The sequence below is a fragment of the Pholcus phalangioides genome, unplaced genomic scaffold (assembly GCF_987345545.1).
Source record: "Pholcus phalangioides strain wild (caught in Gottingen) unplaced genomic scaffold, Ppha-v1.0 ptg000009l_1, whole genome shotgun sequence".
Classification (NCBI taxonomy): domain Eukaryota; kingdom Metazoa; phylum Arthropoda; class Arachnida; order Araneae; family Pholcidae; genus Pholcus; species Pholcus phalangioides.
In genome coordinates, this window is record NW_028301602.1 from 28,556,422 (window position 1) to 28,579,485 (window position 23,064).

At 34.8% G+C, this 23,064-nt stretch overlaps 1 protein-coding gene across 1 annotated transcript; it reads left to right on the forward strand.

Moving 5' to 3' along the window:
- Positions 1-2,988: 2,988 nt before the first annotated feature.
- LOC149082650 (nucleoredoxin-like) lies at positions 2,989-15,455 on the forward strand. Its single transcript, XM_089235922.1, has 7 exons — positions 2,989-3,379; positions 5,768-6,022; positions 8,127-8,334; positions 10,159-10,247; positions 11,098-11,188; positions 12,588-12,724; positions 12,854-15,455. The coding sequence occupies exons 1-7, from the start codon at positions 3,020-3,022 to the stop codon at positions 13,043-13,045; spliced, it is 1,332 nt and encodes a 443-aa protein (XP_089092048.1). The 5' UTR covers positions 2,989-3,019; the 3' UTR covers positions 13,046-15,455.
- Positions 15,456-23,064: the final 7,609 nt, after the last annotated feature.

A 23,064-nucleotide genomic window follows, 5' to 3' on the forward strand; every position in this document is an offset into this window, starting at 1 on the left:
TCGAGACTTTCAGTTACGTTGGTGGCTACGTTGGAATGTGGCTAGGAATTTCGCTGTTGGCTGTATTCGACTTCGTGGAGACTTTGGTGACACTTATCAATTATCCTTGTGGAAAGAAACGCACTAACACCAAGACAACCAAAAAAGTAGCCGCAAGATATTGAAGATTAAGTAGATGAGGAAAATGTTGCAAAAGAAAACCATTTTTTAAGCAACTTATCGTAGGCCAGAAATTGTGAATAGATAATGCTTCAATTTAGATAAAAATGAAATTATTAGAATGAAAATTAATCATCACAATCAATTTTTATTTCTAAGAAGTTATATTTATAAAGTTATATTATACAAGTTATATATTTCATTCATCTTATCCTTTTTTTAATGAAATAACATTTTAAATTTAGGCTTTATGTACAAAAACTGTTTCATCACGAGGTTCTTACTGACATCTAACGGTATATTTAAATATTTTGAATCAGTGTGATCGATCTGCCTGAATGTACGATGGTGGGACTACATTTAATTATTTCCTCATTTATCTGGTTTTTTTTCTGTTAGTCTATGAAATGTATGAGTTTGGTCAAAACATTTTTATAAGCATTTTTATTTCAGTTCTTTTCTTTATGTCAATGTAAAATGTTACTTATTTTTTTATTTGATTATCAGTATTCAAATTCATAAAATGAAATAAATTCCAATGGTTTTAGAAAGATTTGAAAATTATTTCCTCCGAATGACTCAAATACTTGTTTTTATTAAAAAAAGAAGTTTTTTTCTTCTTTTTAACGTAACTTAGGAACTTGTCTTCAATTACGAGTTGCTTAAAGTACTTACGAGGCACTTAAATATGAAGATTGACCAATAAATTCGTAAATAGTTTAAAAAATCATAAAAATTGAAAGAATTTTGGTACAACTGAATGCGGTTTGCATAAAAATCATTCTCACGAAGTGGGGATTTTTTTGGGTTTTCAGAAAAAAATTTGTTCAAATTTTTGTTAGCTGTTTTACGTCAATTAATTTTGTCGCTGCCAAATCATATGATTTCGGACTTGAACCTTTCTTCAATCTCTTCTGCGTCCGAAATTTTCATAGAGCTTCTGCTGGTGATTCCATACCCATGCGATAAAAGGGTGTCCGTTATCGGTAGGTTCTGCTATAGCTGCGATTTTAATTATCATTGGCAACCTCTTCGGCAATTTTTTCTATGACGATCACCGATGTCCAGTTATTTCACGTATTTACAACGTAAATTTCCTCTAATAAAAATGAAATGTCGCCTGTTTATGAGTGAACTGGATGACCATATTACTAAGAGAAAAATACGGAAATTGGGTATCCCAAATACGGTGAAATGTCGAATGTTTCCGAAAATGATACCCGAACGTAAGCAAAACTACAATGATGAAGTTAATGAAGAACTACCAAATGCGGGAAATGAAGTGCTATTACTAATCGCAGTGGATTAAAATACAATTCTATGACGATCACCAATACCCAGTTATTTCACGTATTTACAACGTAAATTTCACGTAATTTCCTCTAATAAAAATGAAATGTCACCTGTTTATGAGTAAACTGGGTGACCATATTGCCAAGAGAAAAATACGAAAATTGGGTATCCCAAATACGATAAAAGTTGAGCATAATAAAACGTGAGATGAATATTCATATTTTTAGTCATAATTATCACAAAAAGTCTATAATTTGGTAAAATAATTTTAATCAGCGATTTAAATGAATAACAAAAAATTTAAAAAGGCTTTGTTGAAACTCTGCAGGAACAATAGGGACATTTTTATTTTTTTTTAAATGTGAAAATGGACAGTTTCCAGGGGAAATACGTGATTATATCCCGGAAAATACCGATAATATGGTCACATATGAAATGAGAAACAACTTGAAATAACAGAAACCTAGACTTGTGCTGCCAGCTACCAGATATGATAATAACTACATATGATTCTACAAAAAGAAATAAATAATTGAAATTTTAGATGTACCGAAAAATTTAAAAAATTAGTTTTTGAGTGCGTACCTTGGCTGACCATATTTCCTCGAGAGAAATACGGGACATCGGGATTCCAAATACGGGAAAATACGGGACATCGCCAATTATCGCCAGAAACGATGCCAAAACCAAACAAAGTTGCCAAATATTGTTGAAATTACGGAAAAATCACAATAATGGGAAATGATGCATTACTGCAAATTGCAGTGGATTAAAATGTATTCCACGAAAAAAAAACCGTTTACCAAAGCAAATGTGGGAGATTAATATTCCATATATAGTTGTAACTATCATAAAATAATTTATGAGTTGAAAAATAATCTCAATCTTCGACTTCAATAAAGAATAAAAATTCAAGTAGGTGTCGTGTGAAATACGGGAAAACCGGGACACTTTTGCCAAAAAGTCGGGACGGCCAAAAAAACAGAAAATACCGGGACTGACCCGGGAAATACGGGACGTATGGTCACCCTATGCGTACCACAAAAAACGAATAACGATATAACAATTTTCTTCCAGAGTCACATTTTATTTCTTTTCATACTCAACAGATGGCAGAAGGAGTTCCATGGCTGATTATTTTATTGCTTCTTTTTCCCTATTGGAAAAAAAGTTTTACTTTCGATTCATCAGATGGCAGCATAGGTTTCGATTTCATTCTGTATGGTGTTAATACACAATTACATGACATGACCATATGACCTAGATTATTTCATGCTTTTCACCGACCTGAATTTTTTAATTGAAGTGTGTCGTTATTTCCAAGTCATTTTTAAACGTATAAAATGTTATCATATTTGAACCTGAAAGTTTTTAGGAACATTTAAATACCTAAAGATGAATTATTTGCCGTATTTTGTCCGCTTCTTTTTTTTCCTCATCAAAATGGAATTGATCGTCAATGACGTCATTAAAAAAAACAACTCAAGAGTGAGATCGGGATAAAAGAGTTTATCGATCGTACTATCCGTTTCCTGCGTCCGCTCAAGTATGTTTGTTTACATGATGGATGGGGTTATGGCTTGGTAAAAGACGCCTTCGTCCCCTTTCGAAGGAGATGAGTTTATCCAAGCTTTTGAAATCACTCGGAGACAATCTAATTAAGAACGATGGCGCTTCGGTCAAAACGGAGTCGATCTGCGCCAGCAATGACGTCCTCGGACTCTACTTCGCTTCGTCGTCTTCTTCGTCGTTCACGTCGAAACTGAAGGATCTCTACGCCAAGTTGAAGTCATCAAACAACGATGATGAAGGAGCACCGATGTTCGAAGTCGTCTATATAAGTCACGATGCGGATGAAAAACATTTCGCCATTCACACGAAGGGTGCTCCTTGGTACTCCTTGCCGTATACGGACAAGGAACGAAAGGTACAGCTAATCTAAATACTCCATTTTTTTTTTGTTTCCTTTATCGATCTTGATGATATGAATAGTGTTGCTGATCCCCATTCACAGCTCTTTAGAGGTAAAAAAATGGCGTAAAAACGCAAAATCTAAATTCATATGAATTACATGGGAATATATGCATATGAAACCATAGGGGAAAGAAAGATTGGTGTACCTGATTATAAAATAGTTCAAAAAATTACCGCTAGGTGGAAGTACACCGCTGTGAGTGGTGATGCACTGCAGTCTGAATAATATTTTCATGCTTTGTGTGTGAAGTATGAAAACATTTGAACTGATTCGCTACGGTATCGACATTGCACAATAGGTAAGGCCTTCGGCAGTTTGTTATGTTCGATACCAGGGTTAGTTCCCAAATATCATTCTGTAGCACAGTTTCTGATTACTGCAAAGCAATAACATGTTTCCGCCATTGTGCGGTCGTGTAGGCATCATGCTCGACTCTCATCCTGAGGATCCAGGTTCGAACCCCTTTGATGGGGCTTCACAGTGGTGGTCGGCTGAAGTTGGTTTTCTGCAGTTTTCAATCTTCAAGGCATGATTAAATATTCAATCATTACACTTCACTCATAGTTGGAAAAATTTATGGCAGCACTACACATAAACAAGCATTATGCAGAAACTAACTTCATTTTAGGTTTGCAATACGTGCACACACATTTCGCCATGTACCAGTTCATTAGAAATTCTATAGAGCAGGGGTTCACAAACTTTTTCCACCTATGGCTCCCTTTCTCTTAATGAACCCTTATCCATGGCTCCCCAGAGCAGTTAAATGAAGAAACAGTGCCCCTGACAAAGGCTGGAGGTGCACCAGGGCACCGTGATGCACAGTTTGAGAACCTCTATCATAAAGGAATGTGTACGAGGTGTATGTACACAGGATGCCTATGTGCTCATCCTTAGTGACATCACTTTTCCGAATTTTAACAATATAGGGCATCACTATTCTGACCGAGAAAACTGGCCAGAACAATAGTTTTCCCCCAATTAAATAAGAACTGCAAAAAACAAAAACTGAGAATTTTGAGAGCTTTGGTCAATGGAGGAAAACAACAAAAACACTTGTGGTAATGAAGATAGGTTATATGTTTAAAGTGGAGAAAAAGCATTTTCTACGAGAAAATGAAAAATAATTCTGGGAACCTGCAAAGGGAGGGGGCGACAAAAATGTGACTTTTCCGAAACGTAGGAGAACGCTCAAAATGACATTAAAAAGGGGATGTCTGGTAACTCTAGTGATACCCGAAAGATTTACTGCCATTGTCTGCCAGGCTCCCATTTGAGCCCTTGGTGATCGGTTGAGTTTTTGCCGCCGTCAAAGTGACTGTGTTGCGGACTCCTAGTCGCGCCACTCAGCAATGTATTGCCGTTGTCGACCGGCACAGATGCAGGCCAAAGTGACTTTGTGTTGCCAGCTGCTCCCAGTTGAGATCCCAGTTCAGTGTTCGGTTGACCTAATTGGGAATATTGACAGTCAAAAGGTTTATTCCGATAGAGTCATAATTATCTTACCATAAACAGGGGTAATTTTGGGCTTTCAATTTACCAATCAATGCCATGTGTTTTATCAGTTTCCTGCTACTGATAAAATGTATGGCATTGACTACTTCACCTCACACCTACTCCAGTCATATCACCATATTGCAATTTATTGCCATTAATGAGTTCAGTTGGAAGTGAAGACACCATCTATCAGTGGTCTCATGAAGTTCGTTAGGGGAAAATATCTTATTTTCTATATTCTTCCCCAGTTCAAATCTGGAACCTGACGGCAACTTTCACTGTGGTACTCCAAAGCAGAACGTTTTGCATTGTTCCGAAACGAACCCTCAGCTGACTGGAAATGTTTTGACACTAAACATTCCCATAATAGTGTTTCTTCACTACACTATTGAAATTCTTCCAGATTGTTTTGCAATGCACGTCACGGATTGTAGCATATTCTGCTTTAGGGGGATGGTAGATGAGCATCTTACCAACACGGAAGTAGGCTGAAAATGGGGCATTTAATAAAAAAAGATGAAACAGTCAAGAGTTATGGGAGTATCCCATAAAATACCGATCATATAGTCACTCTTTATCTGCAACTGTCTGGCCTGCAAGTGGTAGAAATACCAGTTATCTGGCCCGTTGACTGAGAAGGTTATGCACCCATTCTCATAGATTACGTCTTGACTAATTGAAAGAACTTTTAGGCGCCAACCAAGCATATTTCTTTTCTAAGCAAAACAATCCAAAATAGTTTTTAGGGACGTTCTTGGACATGTTTTTAAATAATTTAAGTTGGTCTGTCTTTTTTTTTAATGGTCTTATTAATTATCATAATCCTCTGCAATTTCTTTTCAGACGACTATAAACAAAGCCTTCAATGTTCAAAACACTCCTTCATTATTACTCATCGACACAAAGTCAGGGGATATAATCACCAGACACGGATATTCTTGTTTACTCGATGATCCTGATGGCATTCGGTTTCCTTGGAAAATTCCTAACCCTATCGAAGTGCTCAATGAAATCACCCTAGTTGCTGCTGATGGCAAGAAAGTCGATTTCAAGTCCATGGAACCAAGTATCAAAGCCATATATTTTTCAGCTCGCTGGGTGTGTTTTAATATTTTTTTCGTAATATTTCCTTATTGTTATCATCTGTATTTTTGAGCATAGTCCACATCAGGGTTTAAGCTGGATAAAAAATTCCTATTGCAAACAAGCAAAAATGGGAGGAAAAGCTTTAGCAAAATGCTACGATGCTAAGGGGCCATTCAATTATTACGTCAGCAGATTTTTATCCATTTTTGACCCCTCCCCCCTTGTCAGCAAAACACTGACTCCCTCCACCCCTTGTCAGCAAAACTTAGTTAGCAGCTTAGAATATTTCATACCTTCAAAAAGGGTGGTTGATCACGTAAGCAACCCTCAACCCCCCCCCCCTGCCATCAAAAGTCAGCAAATCCGAAATCCCCCCCCCCCGATGCTGACATAATACTTGAATGACCCCTAATGTAATAATTGATGGTTAGATGTCTACACGTTGCCTACCTCCTGTGTGCATTTTTGCGAAAGTGGCTACTACTTTTTTCGCATTCTACGATTTTCTTTCGCATTTTGTGAAAAATGCAACCGCATCTTAAACCCTGGTCCACATGTGAAAAAAAAGACGAAGTTATTCAAAATAATTGTTTTCTCTTATATAGCCTAAGTATATTTTTGATTACTGGTGCAAAGCAGACTTGTTTCTTATTAACTCGCCCAACAACTGTTATTCTCACGGGATTAAAATTGTTCCTTTTGTTTAGAATATTTGGAAGCTCATAATTCTCTATAGGGTGAAAAAAAATTTACTTGACGAATGCAAATAACTGTCAGTCATTTCACTGACATGTAAACAGGTTTTGGGCCCTGATGCCGGCTTTTTTTTCTATAAGACTAGGCTATGGGACTACTTTATTAAGAAGAAAAATGTGTAGTTTAACGCTCAAATTTTAAATTTATACTGTACTCACTTGAATGAAACAAGCCAATTACAATCCAAAAAATGATCTGTTTATCTGTGAAATTTCCCTTTTGTCACACGCTGCCCTCTATCTCCGGTGCGTGTATATAATAAGGGTGGACTTTAGAGAATATAGAGGGGTTTATATATAACAAGGCTTGTCAAATCCCATACACTAGATTGCCATGACGACAAAAAAAATTGGTGCTTAAAATGTTCTATAAGTAGTTACTAAATTGGAGTCTGGGAACAACACAAATTTTTTTAAATTGATATCAGCATATGTACTGACATCACATAGGATCACTATGTTGTAGAAAAGTCGGAAGAAACATTATTTTGGATCTGTTTTTCACTGAGAAATTTTTTCACTCCCGAAATATTGTTCTGGGCCCACTCCCCTAATCAACGTCCTCACCACAAAATTGCATTAATCTGTCACTGCTAGGGCATAGATTTTTATAGATTTGCTACGGTCTAGTTTAGGGTATATAGAAAATTTAGAGAAAAGTATATATTTGCATTCCATTTGATTCTGGATGCCAAACCCCTGGTTAATTGAGGCTCTATAATGTGTGTTAGACAGCTGTTCTTGTGACTGGTAGCATGAACGTACCTGAATGTTCTACTACAGTCGAATCCCGTTTTAACGAATACTGTTATAGCGAAAATCTCGTTTTAATGAACACTTTTTTAATCCCCCAAATAAGTTTACATAGTAACAATGCTAGGTAACCTGAAATTCCTTTATAACAAAATTTCACTACAACGAAGTGATTTCTCCAGTCTCCTGGAGTTCATTATACAGGATTCGACTGTACTTCCGCAACACCAACTCCAGTCAAATCACCATATTGCAATTTATTGCCATTAACGAGTTGGGTTGGAAATGCAGCCACCATCTATCAGTGGTCGCCTCAAGCTCATGAGTAAAAATATCTTGTTATCTATATTCTTTCCCTGGTGCAAATTTGGGACTTGACTGCAACCTCCACGGTTGTAGACGAGCACCTTACCACCACGCCACTCGGGCCCTACCTGAATTTCCTAAAACATTTGATTTTACCCCCAAAGCAAATGGTACAAAAAATTCTTTTGTGTGATGTAGATTAAGAACATAGTGATGGGCTTTTTTTCATTGGATTATGGAAGTTTAATGGGATATTGTTGTGCATTTCTATATATTAATGGATCCATTTATTTTATGTGTAGTGTCCACCCTGTAAAGCCTTCACCCCACTCCTGATAAGACTCCATAATAAGCTGCAAAAGAGATCGTGTAAATTTCAAGTGATTTTTGTCAGTTCAGATTTGAGCAAACAATCTTTCCAGCAATATTTCTCATCAATGCCATGGTTGGCTGTGCCTTATGAATACGAACAACAAAGGAAGGATCTTGCCAACTTTTATGGAGTAGGAGGTAACACTACTATTTTGTATAATTCACATTTCTTTTAATATTAAAGTGAAACCTCACTATAACAATATTTTTTCCAAGTCTTGTTTGGAAGTTTCATACTCTTATGTTAAACTTCTGCCTCTCAATATAACGATAATCCCTCTACAATGATTGATTTTCTTTGTCCTTAGAGTATTGTTATATCAAGGTTTCACTGTATATTAAAACACTTTTATTTATTGATTTGTTTTCAAAATACAGTTCATATGAGTGCAACACTTTTTTTATAAACAACATTTATGCATCTGTCAAACTGTCATATAACATTGAAATTTAAACAATGTCATGAAAAATTTTCTACTCGTGTATTTTGTAAAATACAAAGTGTTTCAGAAATATGTGTTCAAACTCTCAGTCTTTTGCACTTTAGTGTCAAAAATACCTTTGAGTGTTTGATGACGTTTGGCCTGTTCACCAGTTCTTCAGGGCACTATCATTTGTAAATAAATCTCCTTCTGAAATAGCATGAAGATAAGCAAATTCATAAATGCAGAGATAACTTATATGCATTTTGCATATGGAGTAGGACAGTGTTTCCCAACCTTTTTTTAATATCCTGGACTCCGTACAATGCCTTTTAATGCTTCGCAAACTCAGTTGCATCAGGAAGTCAATTTTGACTTTTCTCCCTCCCATAAAATCTGAAATGTATTTTTTATAATTTGCATATCATAAAAAATTGAATAAATTACAATTTCACAGTGCTAAATGTGCAATTCATGCAATGGTAGTGGATGGAAATGATCCTGTGGGCCCATAACGAAGTGCATATGGACCTGGGGGGGGGGGGAGATTGCATGGCTACAAGTTAAAAAAACACTGGAGTAGGAGATGGAAATGGATAAGCACCTGTAGGCCTACCTGATGAGACAAGTCTGAAAATGGTCACCCGAGGATTGCTTAATGGGGTTACATCGAAATACTATTGTTTGACAGCCAATTAAAAAGTAATTAAACACCAAAATTCAGGCATCTGCTCTTCCATTTCCAATATGGAAGACAGATGATAATGCAGCTACATGATTCTGTTTTATGTACTGTACTTTTTCAGAGCTGCTGTGGTGGTCATAGTGACGGACTCGCATCACGAGGATCCGGGTTCGGACCCCACCGGCGTCACAGTGGTGGTCGCTGAAGTTGGTTTTCTGTGGTTCCCAACTTCAAGGCGCGAATGCGAGCCGATGTCCCTGTTAAAAGGTCTCGCCACAGAGGGCAACAGGCCTACAACGTTACAAATATTTAATCATTACACTTCACTCACAATTTGAAGTATAGATGGCAGCACTAAAATATCAGACACAACACTAGCTACTCACTCAGACTGTTAGGTGCACTCACTTTATTCCAGACTCTGCCATGAAGCTGGGCTGGAAGAGATCTCGGCAACGGGATAAGTCCAGTGGCAGAGACCTTGGCGTTCATTCATTCATGTACTTTTTCAGAGGTTTATTTAAATTGCATTTCTATGTATAAAACACTGTATATATTTTTAAAATATCTCAGTTCTGACCATAACTGAGTAGCTTTCCCTTTTGTTACTACAGTTTACTTCCCTACATTATTCCAAATATGAAACAGTATAGAAATGCTGTCTGAAACCATGCAATTTCCACATCCACAACTTTGAATTTTTTTTCATTTCATGAACGATTTATGTGCCTCATCTCAAATTTTATTGCACGCTGTCACTCGTACCTGTGTGATTTAGTTATTTTAGCTTAAATGTGATTTGAAATTGATGAGACTATGTATATAACTCAGATTTTCCATCCCATAATAATATAGGAATTCCTAGTCTTGTTATTTTGGATGAAGACAATTCTATCATTACCAAAGATGGAAGGACGGAAGTCAATGATGATCCTGATGGAGAGGTATGCTCAATCCAATTTTGTTTCCCGTGCCATAATAATATCAAATAAGTATACTATTTGATACGAGTAAGTACATAATGAGGTAGCTCAAAGCAAGAGGTTTTGAGGTATATTTTTCTCCAATCAATAATATATTTAATGACAAATTGAGCTTTGGTTGTTCATTAGTCAAGAATTTTCTTGTTATGGTTAATTTCTCAACAAAAGCACTGTAGCATTCAGTGAGCATATGTTGTGGGGAAAACAAATTTAATTCCAGAATTACCTTTTTTTCACAAATGAATGTAATTTCATTATGAAAGAAGTATGAATACAAAATATTGAGCATGTAGACACTGACTTGAACCATTTGATGAACTGTGGTCAAGCAGAGCCACCCTAAGCGGTGTGGGGTTGCATCGTGGCCATCATACTTTGTGAGGCCTAGCACTTGATGTAAATTATTGGAGACTTTCACCAATTCTCAAATTATTTCTTAAAATGATTTAATTCCAAATTTTCATCAGTTCTGGAATTATTTCTTTTCTTAATTCTGATATTTTTAATTTTTTCTGAATTTCCACAAAAAATATAATTATTTATTTCACCAATTCTGGAATTGTTTCTTTCATTAATCTGTCATCATTCTGTCTTTACAAGTTGTTTATTTTTCAATGGTAAGACTAAAGTCATTCATAAATGTTTCTGAGCATTTTTATTGATGTAGTTCTGTCTGTTTGATGATCAGTTTATGTTATGTTTACTCTCACTATGCAATGCATGTGAATAGCATAAATTATTATTTAGCCTACCCATTTTAGTCTGATTATTATAATGAATTATCTTTTGCATTCTTTTATAATTCATTCAGGAATTTCCGTGGAGACCAAAACTTGTTGATGAACTATCAGAAAAACATGTGACAAAACTTAATGAAGAACCATGTTTGATACTTTTTACAGGTAGAGCCAGTGTATTTGAAATATGCTAGAATTCATTCTTAAAAGATTCCTTATTCATGTTCTCATTTTTTTGTGCAGGTATAAAAACTCTAGGGTATTTTAGGAAAAAATTTTAGTTATATTGCTTTTTCTAGCAATTCTGATGACCATAGTGAGGCATTGAGTATTCACTTTGTCTACCAAATATTACATAAAAGCTGATGATTCGCTTCCTCTCACTGCGAGTATCTTAATGTGTTCAGCGGCCTGGTCCAAGCATTATTAGAGCTCTTTTCATTATTTTAATTCATGAAAAACCAAATTGAAAAATATGTACATTGTATGTATAAATACCCTTCAATAGTTTAAGGGCCCTTGTTTGATTTGGGCTACTTCCCAAGCTCTCTCTCCTTGGGCCCATTCATATCACAAGCCCAAGACTACTATTACAAAAGCTTTCTTTCAAATTGAGCACAACTTGGGTCTATCGCCATGGGCAATTTACTACCTACTGAGTTGTGCTGGAACTGTAAATTTGTGTATCTAGTGTTGTGTCTGATTTTTCAGTGCTGTCATCTATACTTCAGAAGTGAAGTGAGGGAAGTGTAATGATTGAACATTTGTACTGTTTGTAGGCCTGTGGCGAGACTTTTTAATTGGGAGATCAGCTCGCATTTGTGCCTCAATGTTAGGAATTACAGAAAACCAACTTCAGCCGACCACACCACTGTGGTGATGGTGGGGTTCGACTCAGGTCCTCATGATGCAAGTCTGTCACTATGATCACCACAGCTGCCTATTACAAAACCATACATGCACCTCGTATATATTCCTCTGCTGTATTTCTAACAAATTGGTACATACTGGAACGTGTTGTGTATATATACATGGCCCTAACAAGATGATGTCAGAGTTACCTCGTGTTCAAGCACTAGCAAGAACACAAAACAAGCACCTCAAGAAAGACCGTTTCACCTTCTGTTGTGCATTCATGCAAACAAGGATTCTGCAAAGTGAAGCCTCTTGCTCTTTTGTATCATCTGAAATACTTGAGCCTTAATATTAAGTAAGTAAAAATAACAGTAGTATAAAATAATTCAACTTGTACTTTATTTGAAAGAAAAAAAAAAAGAATCATCAAGTGTGAGGGAAATGGTTGGAGTATAAATTATTTGAGTTTCATTATTTCTTATGGGGAAGTTTGCCTTGATGCACGAGTGTTTTGGATTACAAGCGTGTTTATGGAATGAAATATGCTCCTAAACACAAGTTCCACTGTTTTTTGTATTTATCACCACGTTGGATGATCATTTCAGAGCATCATTTTTGAAGAATTTGCTTTTAGGAAATGAATAGTCATTCTCATTGCCTTGCTTTATGAAGCATATTCTGTGTAAAATATGAATTTATTATTTTAAAGGGGCTTCTGAGGAGAAAGAGCTCGATGCTGCCCATTACTTACTCTTACCGGTTGCTGAGGAATATAAAGCTAGACAACAAAGAGCACTTGCTGAAGCTACATCGATTCCACAACTCAACTTTTTTTATGCAGGAGATGTAAGCATCTATCAAATTATTAACACAGCTAATGCAATGAATGTAACATTTGGTTGACATGAGGCTGATTTAAGGTGGTTCAAGCAATATAATAAAAAATGCTAATTTTCATTTTTTTTCTTTTTTTAGGCAGAAATTTGTGATTCTGTCCGTGACGTTGTTCAAATGGAAGACCAATTGCCTTATGTTGTCATACTTGACATGGTTAACTGCCGGAAGTTTGTGTTGGAAGGTAAAAAAGAAATAAACTCTGACGTCCTTGGCAAGTTCATGCGGGATTACCTTTCGTCTAAACTCTCATCACATACAGTTGAGTTATGAGATGCTATTGCTTTGCATTTATATATATTTTATGGATGTGATTTTCTTTTCAGTCTGAAGAAAATGTTACTTAGGTTTGCGAATGCCATTTTATCAAGATTTCTAGAGTTTTTCTGTTCAAGGCCAAAGAATATATTAGGTTAATGGGAAAGCATAAGGCAGTTAATTAAAAAAACCCTGCCTCATATTTCAGTGTTCCTAGGTTCAATTCCTAAACTTATATTCAGTGTATCTGTACCACACAATACTTTTAATCAGAGTATTTTAGATTTCATACCAGAGTATTTCATTTTTAGATTTCTTTGAGAACATAATTTTTTTTTGTGTATGATCTTGACGAAAATGGTTTATTTTAGAATTCTGTAGGTCATATAGGGGTGGTAGTGGCCAATCTTTTACTCATTTATGCCATTATCAAGACCACAAAGCTTATGTTTCCTTATCTCTAATGTATAAATTATTGTGCTGGCCCCCCTCACCTATTGTTGCTTTCATTTTTAGGATTGCCAGATGTCCCATCTACAGTTGAATCTCTTTTTCTTGAAAACTCAATTTCTCAAAAACTCTACCTCGAAAAATAAAAAAAAAATCCTTCCATTTACTATGTATTAAATGCATTTTCACCTCTGTCTCGAAGTAATTTTCGAAAAACTATCTCAGAGGCCAAGCCCAATGATAGTAAAAATAAAACGCAAACACAGAAATTCCTTTTCTTTTGCATAAATCTGGCTTTTCTCGGAATGTGAAAGAAACTGATAAGAAATGATTATTCGTACATATTAAAGCCCATTGTGTTAATAGACCTTATTGATCATAGACGGATACTATGATTGACAATGGGCGAAAGTCTTGTTTAGCATGGCAAAAAGTCAGCCAACAGACAATTCAAAATTGCTTCAAGGAAGTTACAGGTTTGGAATCAGTTATCTCATATCTCAGTGATGAAGGATCAGATTTGGTGGTTCACACAAATCTTGGAACAATTTTGAAGATGAAATTTCGGAACATTGGGGCATTACTAAAAAACACTTGAAGCTAGAAATTACATTTTCCAATTTTATGGAAATGGAAAAGTTTAATATAAACTTGCAGCACCTTGACTGATACCAAAATTATTGCTGAATTTATGGCTGCCTCGGGTGACGAAATTGCAGAAGAAAATGATTCAGAGGAATTAGAAAAAGGTAACAGTGAAAAATGCCTAAATACATACTGTAAAAACGCTGCACCATTTTCTGGAGCAAACTGAGAAGATAGGGCCCAAAACATTTGCAGCTCTTGCTAGGTATAGATGAACTTGTGAAGGCTCAAAGAGCAAAAAATATGTATCAATCTAAGCTTACAGATTATTTTAAATAAGGTATGTAAATAAAATGGAATTGAACAAAAAATATTTTAATGCATTTGCATACAGTGTGATTGAACATTGATTGTGTAGCTTAAACTAATAATTTTATTAGTCTGTAGTAAAACATAAGTACAGTATTTTTTGTTTTTATCAATCAAATTTTTTTGCCATTTCTGGCGTGTTTTTCCTTCTTGTTCCTACTCAAACAACTCTATTTCTTGAAAACTATCTCGACATTTTTTGAGGTCCCGTCTCATCAGTTTCAAGATAGTGAAGTTTGACTGTATAAATGGGATTGTCCTGTATTTTAAAGAAATCTCTCAGTGTCCTGATGAACAATTTCAACCAAATTTGAACGAAATATTTCTTCCTAATTTTCTTAAAATTATTTTCATGAACTTGTACACTGATTCAGTGTTGTTATGGATTCATTGCATAGGTTTGAAACTTGTCACTTCTGTGTAGCTAGATTCATTGACTAGCACAAGATAAGCATGATTTTAGCGGTAGACTGAGAAAAATTTCCCTATCTACAAATATTTTTCATCATTTTGAAAATTTTTGCAGTAAACCTTCGCATGTTAGTACCAAGAGCTTGGCCATTCTGATATAGAGTGCAAAATAGTGATGTTTTACTGCAAATCCTTTGGTTTTATTTAGAATATAAACTCAGGGCCTTGTACACACATTCCTCTAGGGAATTTCTAACGAATTGGTACATGTTGGAATGTACATGTTGTGAACTTAACATGAAGTTTGTTTCTGTGTAATGCTTGTTATGTGTAGTGCTGCCATAAATTTTTTTAACTATGAGTGAAGTGTAGTGATTGAATAATGTACTGTTGCTCTCTGTGGCGAGACTTTTTAATGGGGAGATCGCATAGCTGCCAAGTCTCCCGAATTTTATCTTCATCCCTCGACCTCCCAAAAAGTTCTTAAATTTCCAGAATTTTTACGAAAATCACAAAAAATCCCTAATTGTCCCTAAAAATGATCTAATTCATTTTAAAAAAATCACTGCTTATGAAAACAAATCCTAAGAAATTTCTTGTGGGGAGGAAGCCTCTTTTTTTTTTTTCTCCTTTCGAAATGACGTCAAACGTTGTAAATGGGAAAATTCCCTTTTTAAGGAAGTTTTACAAACCCTCTGATGGTAACAAGAAAGTTGTTTGTCTTATCGTGCTGGGAAATAGCTTAGCAGCCAATAGTCCTGGATAATAATTGAAGATTATAGTGTCGCGTATGTGGTCAAAATTTCTTTTGTTGAAGTTACGTACGTGCGGTATAAAAAAACATGACTACTGATAAGCAAAAACATATTTAATCAATTTTAAAGATACTTATTCAACGATGAATTTCCTTTCATCAAACTTTCCAGAAAAGGTCTGATTTTTCCTTTTTGCTCAAGTTGTGCTACGGACATAAACATTGGTCATTCATGGAAAGACTGCCATCATCACTCATGTGAAATGAAAAAAAAAAAAAAAAAACATCATGCAAGTTTCACAAAAAAAGTTGGTGTTCTTCAGAAATTGACACTTTTTTCCCTTCATTTTGGGGTCATTCGCACAGAATGCTTGTTCACAGCGTTTCTGATTGAACACAATATTCATTTAATTTTCTTAGATCACCATTTTGAAGTTTTGGCCTCCAAGTTCACTTGTTTTTTGCGTAGGGATTTTATTCCCAAGGGTTCAACTTTCATGTGTGTAAAATCCCTTTTGTATTTATTAGGGAGTGGTTTTAGCATAAAATACGGGTTCGCGTGAAAATCTCCAGAATTTTCATTTTCAAAAGTTGGCAGCTATGGCTTGCATTTGCGCCTCGAAGTTGGAAACCACAGAAAACCAACTTCAGCTAACCACCACTGTGGCGATGGTGGTGTTCGTCACTATGATCACCACAGCTGCGCTCAAGCCCAACTCAATATAGGACACTCTCCTACTATATCAAAGGATTTTGTTGAAATATTTTCCAATGTGGGAGTACAAGTAAAATGGCACGACATTGCTTGGAAGGGAATATAAAAAATTCGTGTTATAAAACTTTACTGCAGCTGGGCAGCAAAATCACTTTTGTCTTTACTTACGAAAATCCTAGATATGGTCTTGCCCCCTGAATAGAAAGTGACTGCAGCGTGACAAAAAATGGTCAAATGAATCTCATGAATTTTGATAAAACTACAGACTTTCATGTTCTCATTTCTCTTTAACCATTGCGTTCAGGCAGATGTCACACGAATGTTGCATGCACATACATGATGGTTTACAAATGTTTTGGGTGGGGAGAGGTGGCAAAAATCTTTTTTCAAATATAAAGCCAGTTCATGTGCAAAAAAAATACTCATGTGATGAACGCCTGAATTACATAACTTTTTTACGAACAAAAATAATTATGATCATCTGGCATTGGTCTTATTCTCCCTTGATTTTATAAAAGCTTATTTGTTACAGATAAGGGATGCATTACTGATAACTTTCGTGCTTTTTTACTATATCAAATGTTCCCATGTGCTCAAGATCACAAAGTCTGATTATTTTACAATTGTTCAACTTTTTTTTTAGTGTATGTATACAAACAGCAGACTGCCGAGTTGCTATTATTGATCTGTATTTTATTGTTTTGCATTTTTTTTTAAAACTAGTCTTTCAGTATTTTGTTTTCCTCTGGGATGTCTTGCAATATTTTACAAGGGCTATTATTATTTTTTGTATATGTGCTTGAGTATTCATTTTATATATTTTTATATGCTTTGTTGTATATATACATTGTTTTCTTTATACTGTTTTTATATTTTTAATTCGGCTATGAACGCTTATTTTTATGCTTGCGTTTTTTGTCTTAACTATAATAAAAGGGGGAAATTTATATCACCTATGTTTGTAAAAGCGAAATAAGCGTTCAAATAAGAAATTTTATTTGGGATCAGATCAATTAATGAAACTGATTGTATAATCACTGAATCGAACAAGATGGTACTTTTATTTGTTAACCCCTTTACGATCAGGGACAAAACATTTCGTCCAAATACCAGTGTAATAAATTCAATCCAATTTTCTTTCCTCACCAGCATGAAGCTTTATTTTAAACTTATCGAGCCAAAAAACATTTTTGTTCATTTTTCCTGTACTCAAAGGTATGCCCAGCCAAAATTTGAGTTTCGTTTTCCGGACCCTCTACAAAATACATAAAGCTATAAATTTGGTATTTCATTTCTGATAAATTAACTACCTTCTCACAAAATTAATGACCATTCGTAAAAATAAGGAAAATTTTCACAAAAATATGACCCTACAAGATAAAATCTGGAAAAACTTTAATAGAGTGATTCTGTGCCCGCATATAATGTACCTTTCTATTATATACATGTAAGAGTAACTTACATGTATATAACATGTGCATGAATAACATATATGAAAAACATGTACTGTCTTTTTCTAACATGCAGTTAGTTTAGGACAAGGTTACCAGATTTATCTCAATTTGACAAAAAGAAATCCAAATTTGCTGCCAAAATCTTTTACATGAAGGGGTTAAATCAGTATTACACTGTGTACATGTAAAAAAGAATACGCGAGAATTCTTATTTTACATTTTGTTTCCCAAAACCACAAGTATTGTATTTGGTTGAATTCTTTCATACTTTTCAATTTGAAAGAAATGGTCCGCAATCACTTGCATACTTAACCACAGAGTATTTAGAAGGGTGTTAGGTCCATACCTATATTCAGTCTTTGTCAGAATCTCTCCAACTCCAGAGACCATTGTTAGCAAGTCCTCTGGGAACCAGAAAAAATTATTTAATCTTCCAAATTTCAGCAGTCAGAAAAATCCATACTTTTCAAGAGAAAAAATTGTTTATAAAGAATTTATCTGGAAAACATTGTGTGGCCAGAATTCCCCCCCCCCCTCCCCTAGAAAATTAGGTCACCATTACACTAAATCATAGTGTTTTATTTTAATAAGGAAAAGAAATCAGTCCAGCAGACTGCATTAGTTTGGCCGTAAATCTGTCTGCCATCTTCATTTCCAGTATAGTATATAATGATGGATAATTAAACCTACAGTAGGATGATGATTAGCAACTTTGCACCTGTTGGTGACGTCGTGTATAAAATACCTATTTCGGTTTGAAAAATTCCTTTTATATTTGTCTGAGGTTTTGGTATGTAATCGGATCAGCACGAAAACCCAATTCTCATTCAATATGGAGTTGGCAGCCCAATCTTTTCTATCAAGGGTCCTGTTTTTTTTTTTTTGTGTGTAAAGGGTCATTAATTTTGTGGAAAATGAAATAATGCAGTGACTTTTTCACAAATGAAAAATAGCGAAGTTTATGATTTTTATTTAAATTTTCTGAAGGGTCTGCAAAACAGGTCCCTGCCTATAGTAAAATGCAAAAAATGACAAACTGGGCTGGAGCCCCTTTTGGCATAGTTATAAAAAAATAAGTAAACAAAGGAAAATGTACACAAATATTCCGCCTAATTCTCATGACCAAATCAAGATCAGGTTAGAGTCTTCCAGGACAACCAAAAATTATAACTTCCTATATTCACAGATTGTATAGAAAAAAAAAATCAGATGACTTTCAAGATATTTTTTTGGCCTTTTTTTCACAAATTGTAATTCAAAAGTCATAGATAAATTATGGAAGAAAACAAGATATTAGAAAGATTTGATGTGCCTACATTCAATATATTTGAGAATCTGATAGTTTAAATTCTGAATTTTTAAAACAAAACAGAATATTTACCCAAACAACGTTCACAGCTGAATGGTTAGGATAGTTAAATAGTATTTCTTCAGCTAATCATTAGAATCTTTGTCATGATACATATGCAATTGCTTTGGTCTGATCAGCGCACATGAATAAGTTGAATACTCCAAATGATAACTTAATACATATTGGTTATATTTTTCTGATTTTATGAAAATTTATATTGTACCTAAAGACAGTTTCTCTGTCAATAAATGTATAGCTTGTATTACGAAGTTATCATTGAATACGAGAAAATTGGTTATCATTTAAATAGAGTAACGTAATGAAGAATTAAGGAATTTTTTAACACTTGCCCTGATGTGTGACACTTTTTCTTGTGAATATTAAATAGTTTCACTATAATAGTAGTCTGCAGTAGAATTATTCGGCACAAATAGTTCCGAACCCAGTGTACATCCATATATGAAGTCATCAGAGCAATAAACAAGTGTATTTTTTTCCTCTTGTAACTTTGAAAAGAAATTTTGTACTGTGTACTTGTCGCAAGAAATAAAATTTTCTGTGAATATTTACTCTTGGAAAGTTGACATTTTTCTATTTGTCAAAATAACTGTCGCTTGGTTCATTTCCCCATATATCAGTGGTTCTTAAACTTTTGACTGGTAGAGCTCTATAGGCTTCGCTCTTTTATTTATAAATTATTTATTAAAGTAGTTACAGATTTTTATTTTCTTACACTCAAAGAACCAGTTGAGAACTGCTGCTCTATAGAGCAGTGGATAGTTATAAATCAACAAGATGTTTTTCTTTGGTTTTGAGCTTTCATATTCCAACCATGACTTGGATTTGTAAATTTTTTCTTATATAACTTTCTTTCTCACGTTGCCTCCATAAACATCACATTTATTATAGGGGTAAAGACAATGAAAAATAATTTCCATTTCACACAATCATCACTAGATCATGGCCTGCCGATCATGCTGGAAACTAACATGAAGTTTGTTTCTATGTAATGCAGGGTTCACGCTACCGATCACAATTGCACCAAATAAAATATTTCATTAGGCAAATAAATAAAAGATCAAATTCGCTAAATCTTGAGTGTCTATTCAGCTTCTTAATGATCGAATCGGCCATTTGATTCAGTCATTTTGGAATTCACATTTTATGAGGCATCAAATTGGCTTAAGTTTTTCCATGTGATTAGCCAAATTGCTGCAATTGATAAAACATCAGGGAGAATTCTGATGTAATGGTTGCTATAATACTGCAGTCTGCCATTTATATTTTGAACTCTGAAGTGTAATGACAATATTTGTGCTGTTGGAAGTCATAGCAGTTTTATTCTATATACAATCACCACTCATTATGAGCCCCCCCCCCCCCAATCTTACCATGGAATTATAACAAGCGTTGACTAATTTTTTCCTTCAAAACACATCTTGCAGAACCCCCTCACCAGAGCTTGACAAATCGCAGAAAGATTGGCATCTGAAAATTTTTTTAGGTGTGCCAAATCAAGGTTGTTTGGTTTTAACCAAGCGCTTTTTTAAAAAACCACATTAAAATGACCTAAACATAATTTTTTCCCTTTGAAAAATATCATATTGGTTCATCAATAGCTAAAGTTTTCATTCTTACATTTTCTATTCTTGGGAGGAACATTCTTATGGTGTATCTTTAAATCAGTTTCCCAACCTTTTTTGTAACATTCTTCAGAATTGTTTTTCTTCCATCCCCCCAATGAAATCTAACCCATAGAATCCCATGTCATATTCGTAGCTTCTACCTCCTCCCCGGAACATTCCATTGCCCCCCCCCCCCATTAACACCCACGATGGGAATCACTGCTTTCAATGGTATAAAATGGTGGTAGTGTTTTTTTTTTCCAAAAAATATCTCGTAAAAGTGCTCAGATAAGAAATTATAAAGTGCCTATATAATATATATATTTTTTGTAAAGTATCTCTGTAAATTAAAGTTATATACAGCACCAAAATTTCTGTCTTGCCACATTTTTGAACTTTCGCCTACATTCTGATGCTCTATCTTTAGAAAATTCATGAATGAGGATTGTCACACATCTAAGTGCAGTGTATTGTTTCACAGGCTTCCTCTCAAAGAAACAGCAACTTCTTCATGCTAGAGACAGGTGGTCTTATAATCCAATACTAAGACCAGTGTACTAGTAGTTACATTACCTTCACAGACATTTTCTTTCCATGAGAAGCGTATATATTCCATGTATAAACCATCTCATACTTTATATCACAACTAAACTTAATATTCAAAAGTTTTGTTTTTTAGTACTTTGGCCATTACTTCCAGTTCACCATTCCTATCAACTTTCTACTGTACAGTAGTGATTTATGATAAATAATCAGCTATATGCAGGGTGATTATAATTAAATTTCTGATTCTAAAACACTACAATAACAACCACTGGCCATAATGACTTGAAGATTTGCATGGATACTCCCGAGGCAATGGAATTTTCTTTGACGAAAGAAAAAACTTACAAGTAGATAATTCTGTACTTAGCAAGTGGTATAATCTATTTTGTGCAACCATATCATTTTAGCACTTCAAGAGCATCGGTGTGTGAATAGCACAACTTTTATCAAGATGCACATCGCAACACCGGCAAAGCAGTTGTTAAAAACTATTTGATGAAAACAGGATGACACGACCCCTGGCCGGCTGTCAGTTTACCTGACCTTTTGGCTTTCGGGGGGGGGGGGGGGGAGAGGGGGCACCTCAAAATGTTATACACAGTGGTCAGATTATGAACTGGAAGCGAATCCGTATCATTACAATGGCATACTCTGATCTGTTGTTAAACAAACATTTTTGCACTTCCACCTCATAGCCTGAACACGGTGTCAACATATTTAACATTTCTTGTGTAAATTGTAGTTGTTAAGTGAACACTTTTTTTTAATGTTTCCATGAATTATGAAATTATGCGATGCTAATTAAGACCAGATGCTAACATTTTGCCCTGACTGGCTATCGTTTCCATTCTGCGAGCAAATTTCCCACATGTTGGATTAGTACAGCATTGTCTATTTTACATTTTAAAGTATTTTTCCCCCTTTTGTCATACAAAAATATTGCTTCAGGAATGTTCACGCAATTTTGAAGTCATTCTGACCAGTGGTTTTTAATTTTGTGTTCTGAAATGGAAAATTAATTATAATCACTCTGTATATAATAAATCATTGCGAATTAATCAGCATTAATTTTGGTTCATTAAACACTTCATTCACCTAGTTCTCATTACAGTTTTGCAAAATAGCTTTCTAATTAAGCATATTGAGATTAACTGGAGAAATAACCTTTATTATATGCTTGATAATAGCCATTAAGAATTTTCAAATGCAAAATAATTCCTTGAGTTAACCAAAAAAATATTAAAATGCAAAATTTGGTTTGTTAAAATGAAAAGAAATGTAGATTAATTAGTATGGGAATAGTATTAATTACATTAATAAACATTTTATTTTAATTATTAGAAGTTTGGATGATTTTCCAGAAGTTCTATTGTTTTTAATGTAAATGCTATTTAAACTAAAAAAAAATCGGTTTAAACCAAAAACCCCCAGTTTTTTTTATCAACCCTGTGCAAAACATTCCCTCCACCCCAGAAAATACATGTCAAAAACAGTAATTTTACTTTTCCAGGAAATATACTTACCATCCTCGCTATTGATAATACACTGATATAAATTTCAAAAATGTTGTATTGTCCCCAGATTCCAAAATTTAGTAACGACATATAGGAAATTTTAGGCAGCCCTGAGTAATATCTATCATGGCACCATACAGTGTGCTGTATCTTAACAGTTTGGCATCACTGGTATGTGGAGATTGCTCAATGCTAATGTAACCAGACTAACTAGCCCCCCCCCCCCCGCCCAATTTTAATGATTGCAATCTGCGTTTCAA

What these genes read in the sequence shown, in the direction of transcription:
- LOC149082650 (XM_089235922.1), top strand. Translation starts at nt 3,020, where the DNA reads ATGGGGTTATGGCTTGGTAAAAGACGCCTTCGTCCCCTTTCGAAGGAG. An exon ending in CAACTTTTATGGAGTAGGAG is followed by an intron (nt 8,335 to 10,158) that starts GTAACACTACTA and finishes ATAATAATATAG; the next exon opens with GAATTCCTAGTCTTGTTATT. An exon ending in ACTTTTTTTATGCAGGAGAT is followed by an intron (nt 12,725 to 12,853) that starts GTAAGCATCTAT and finishes TTCTTTTTTTAG; the next exon opens with GCAGAAATTTGTGATTCTGT.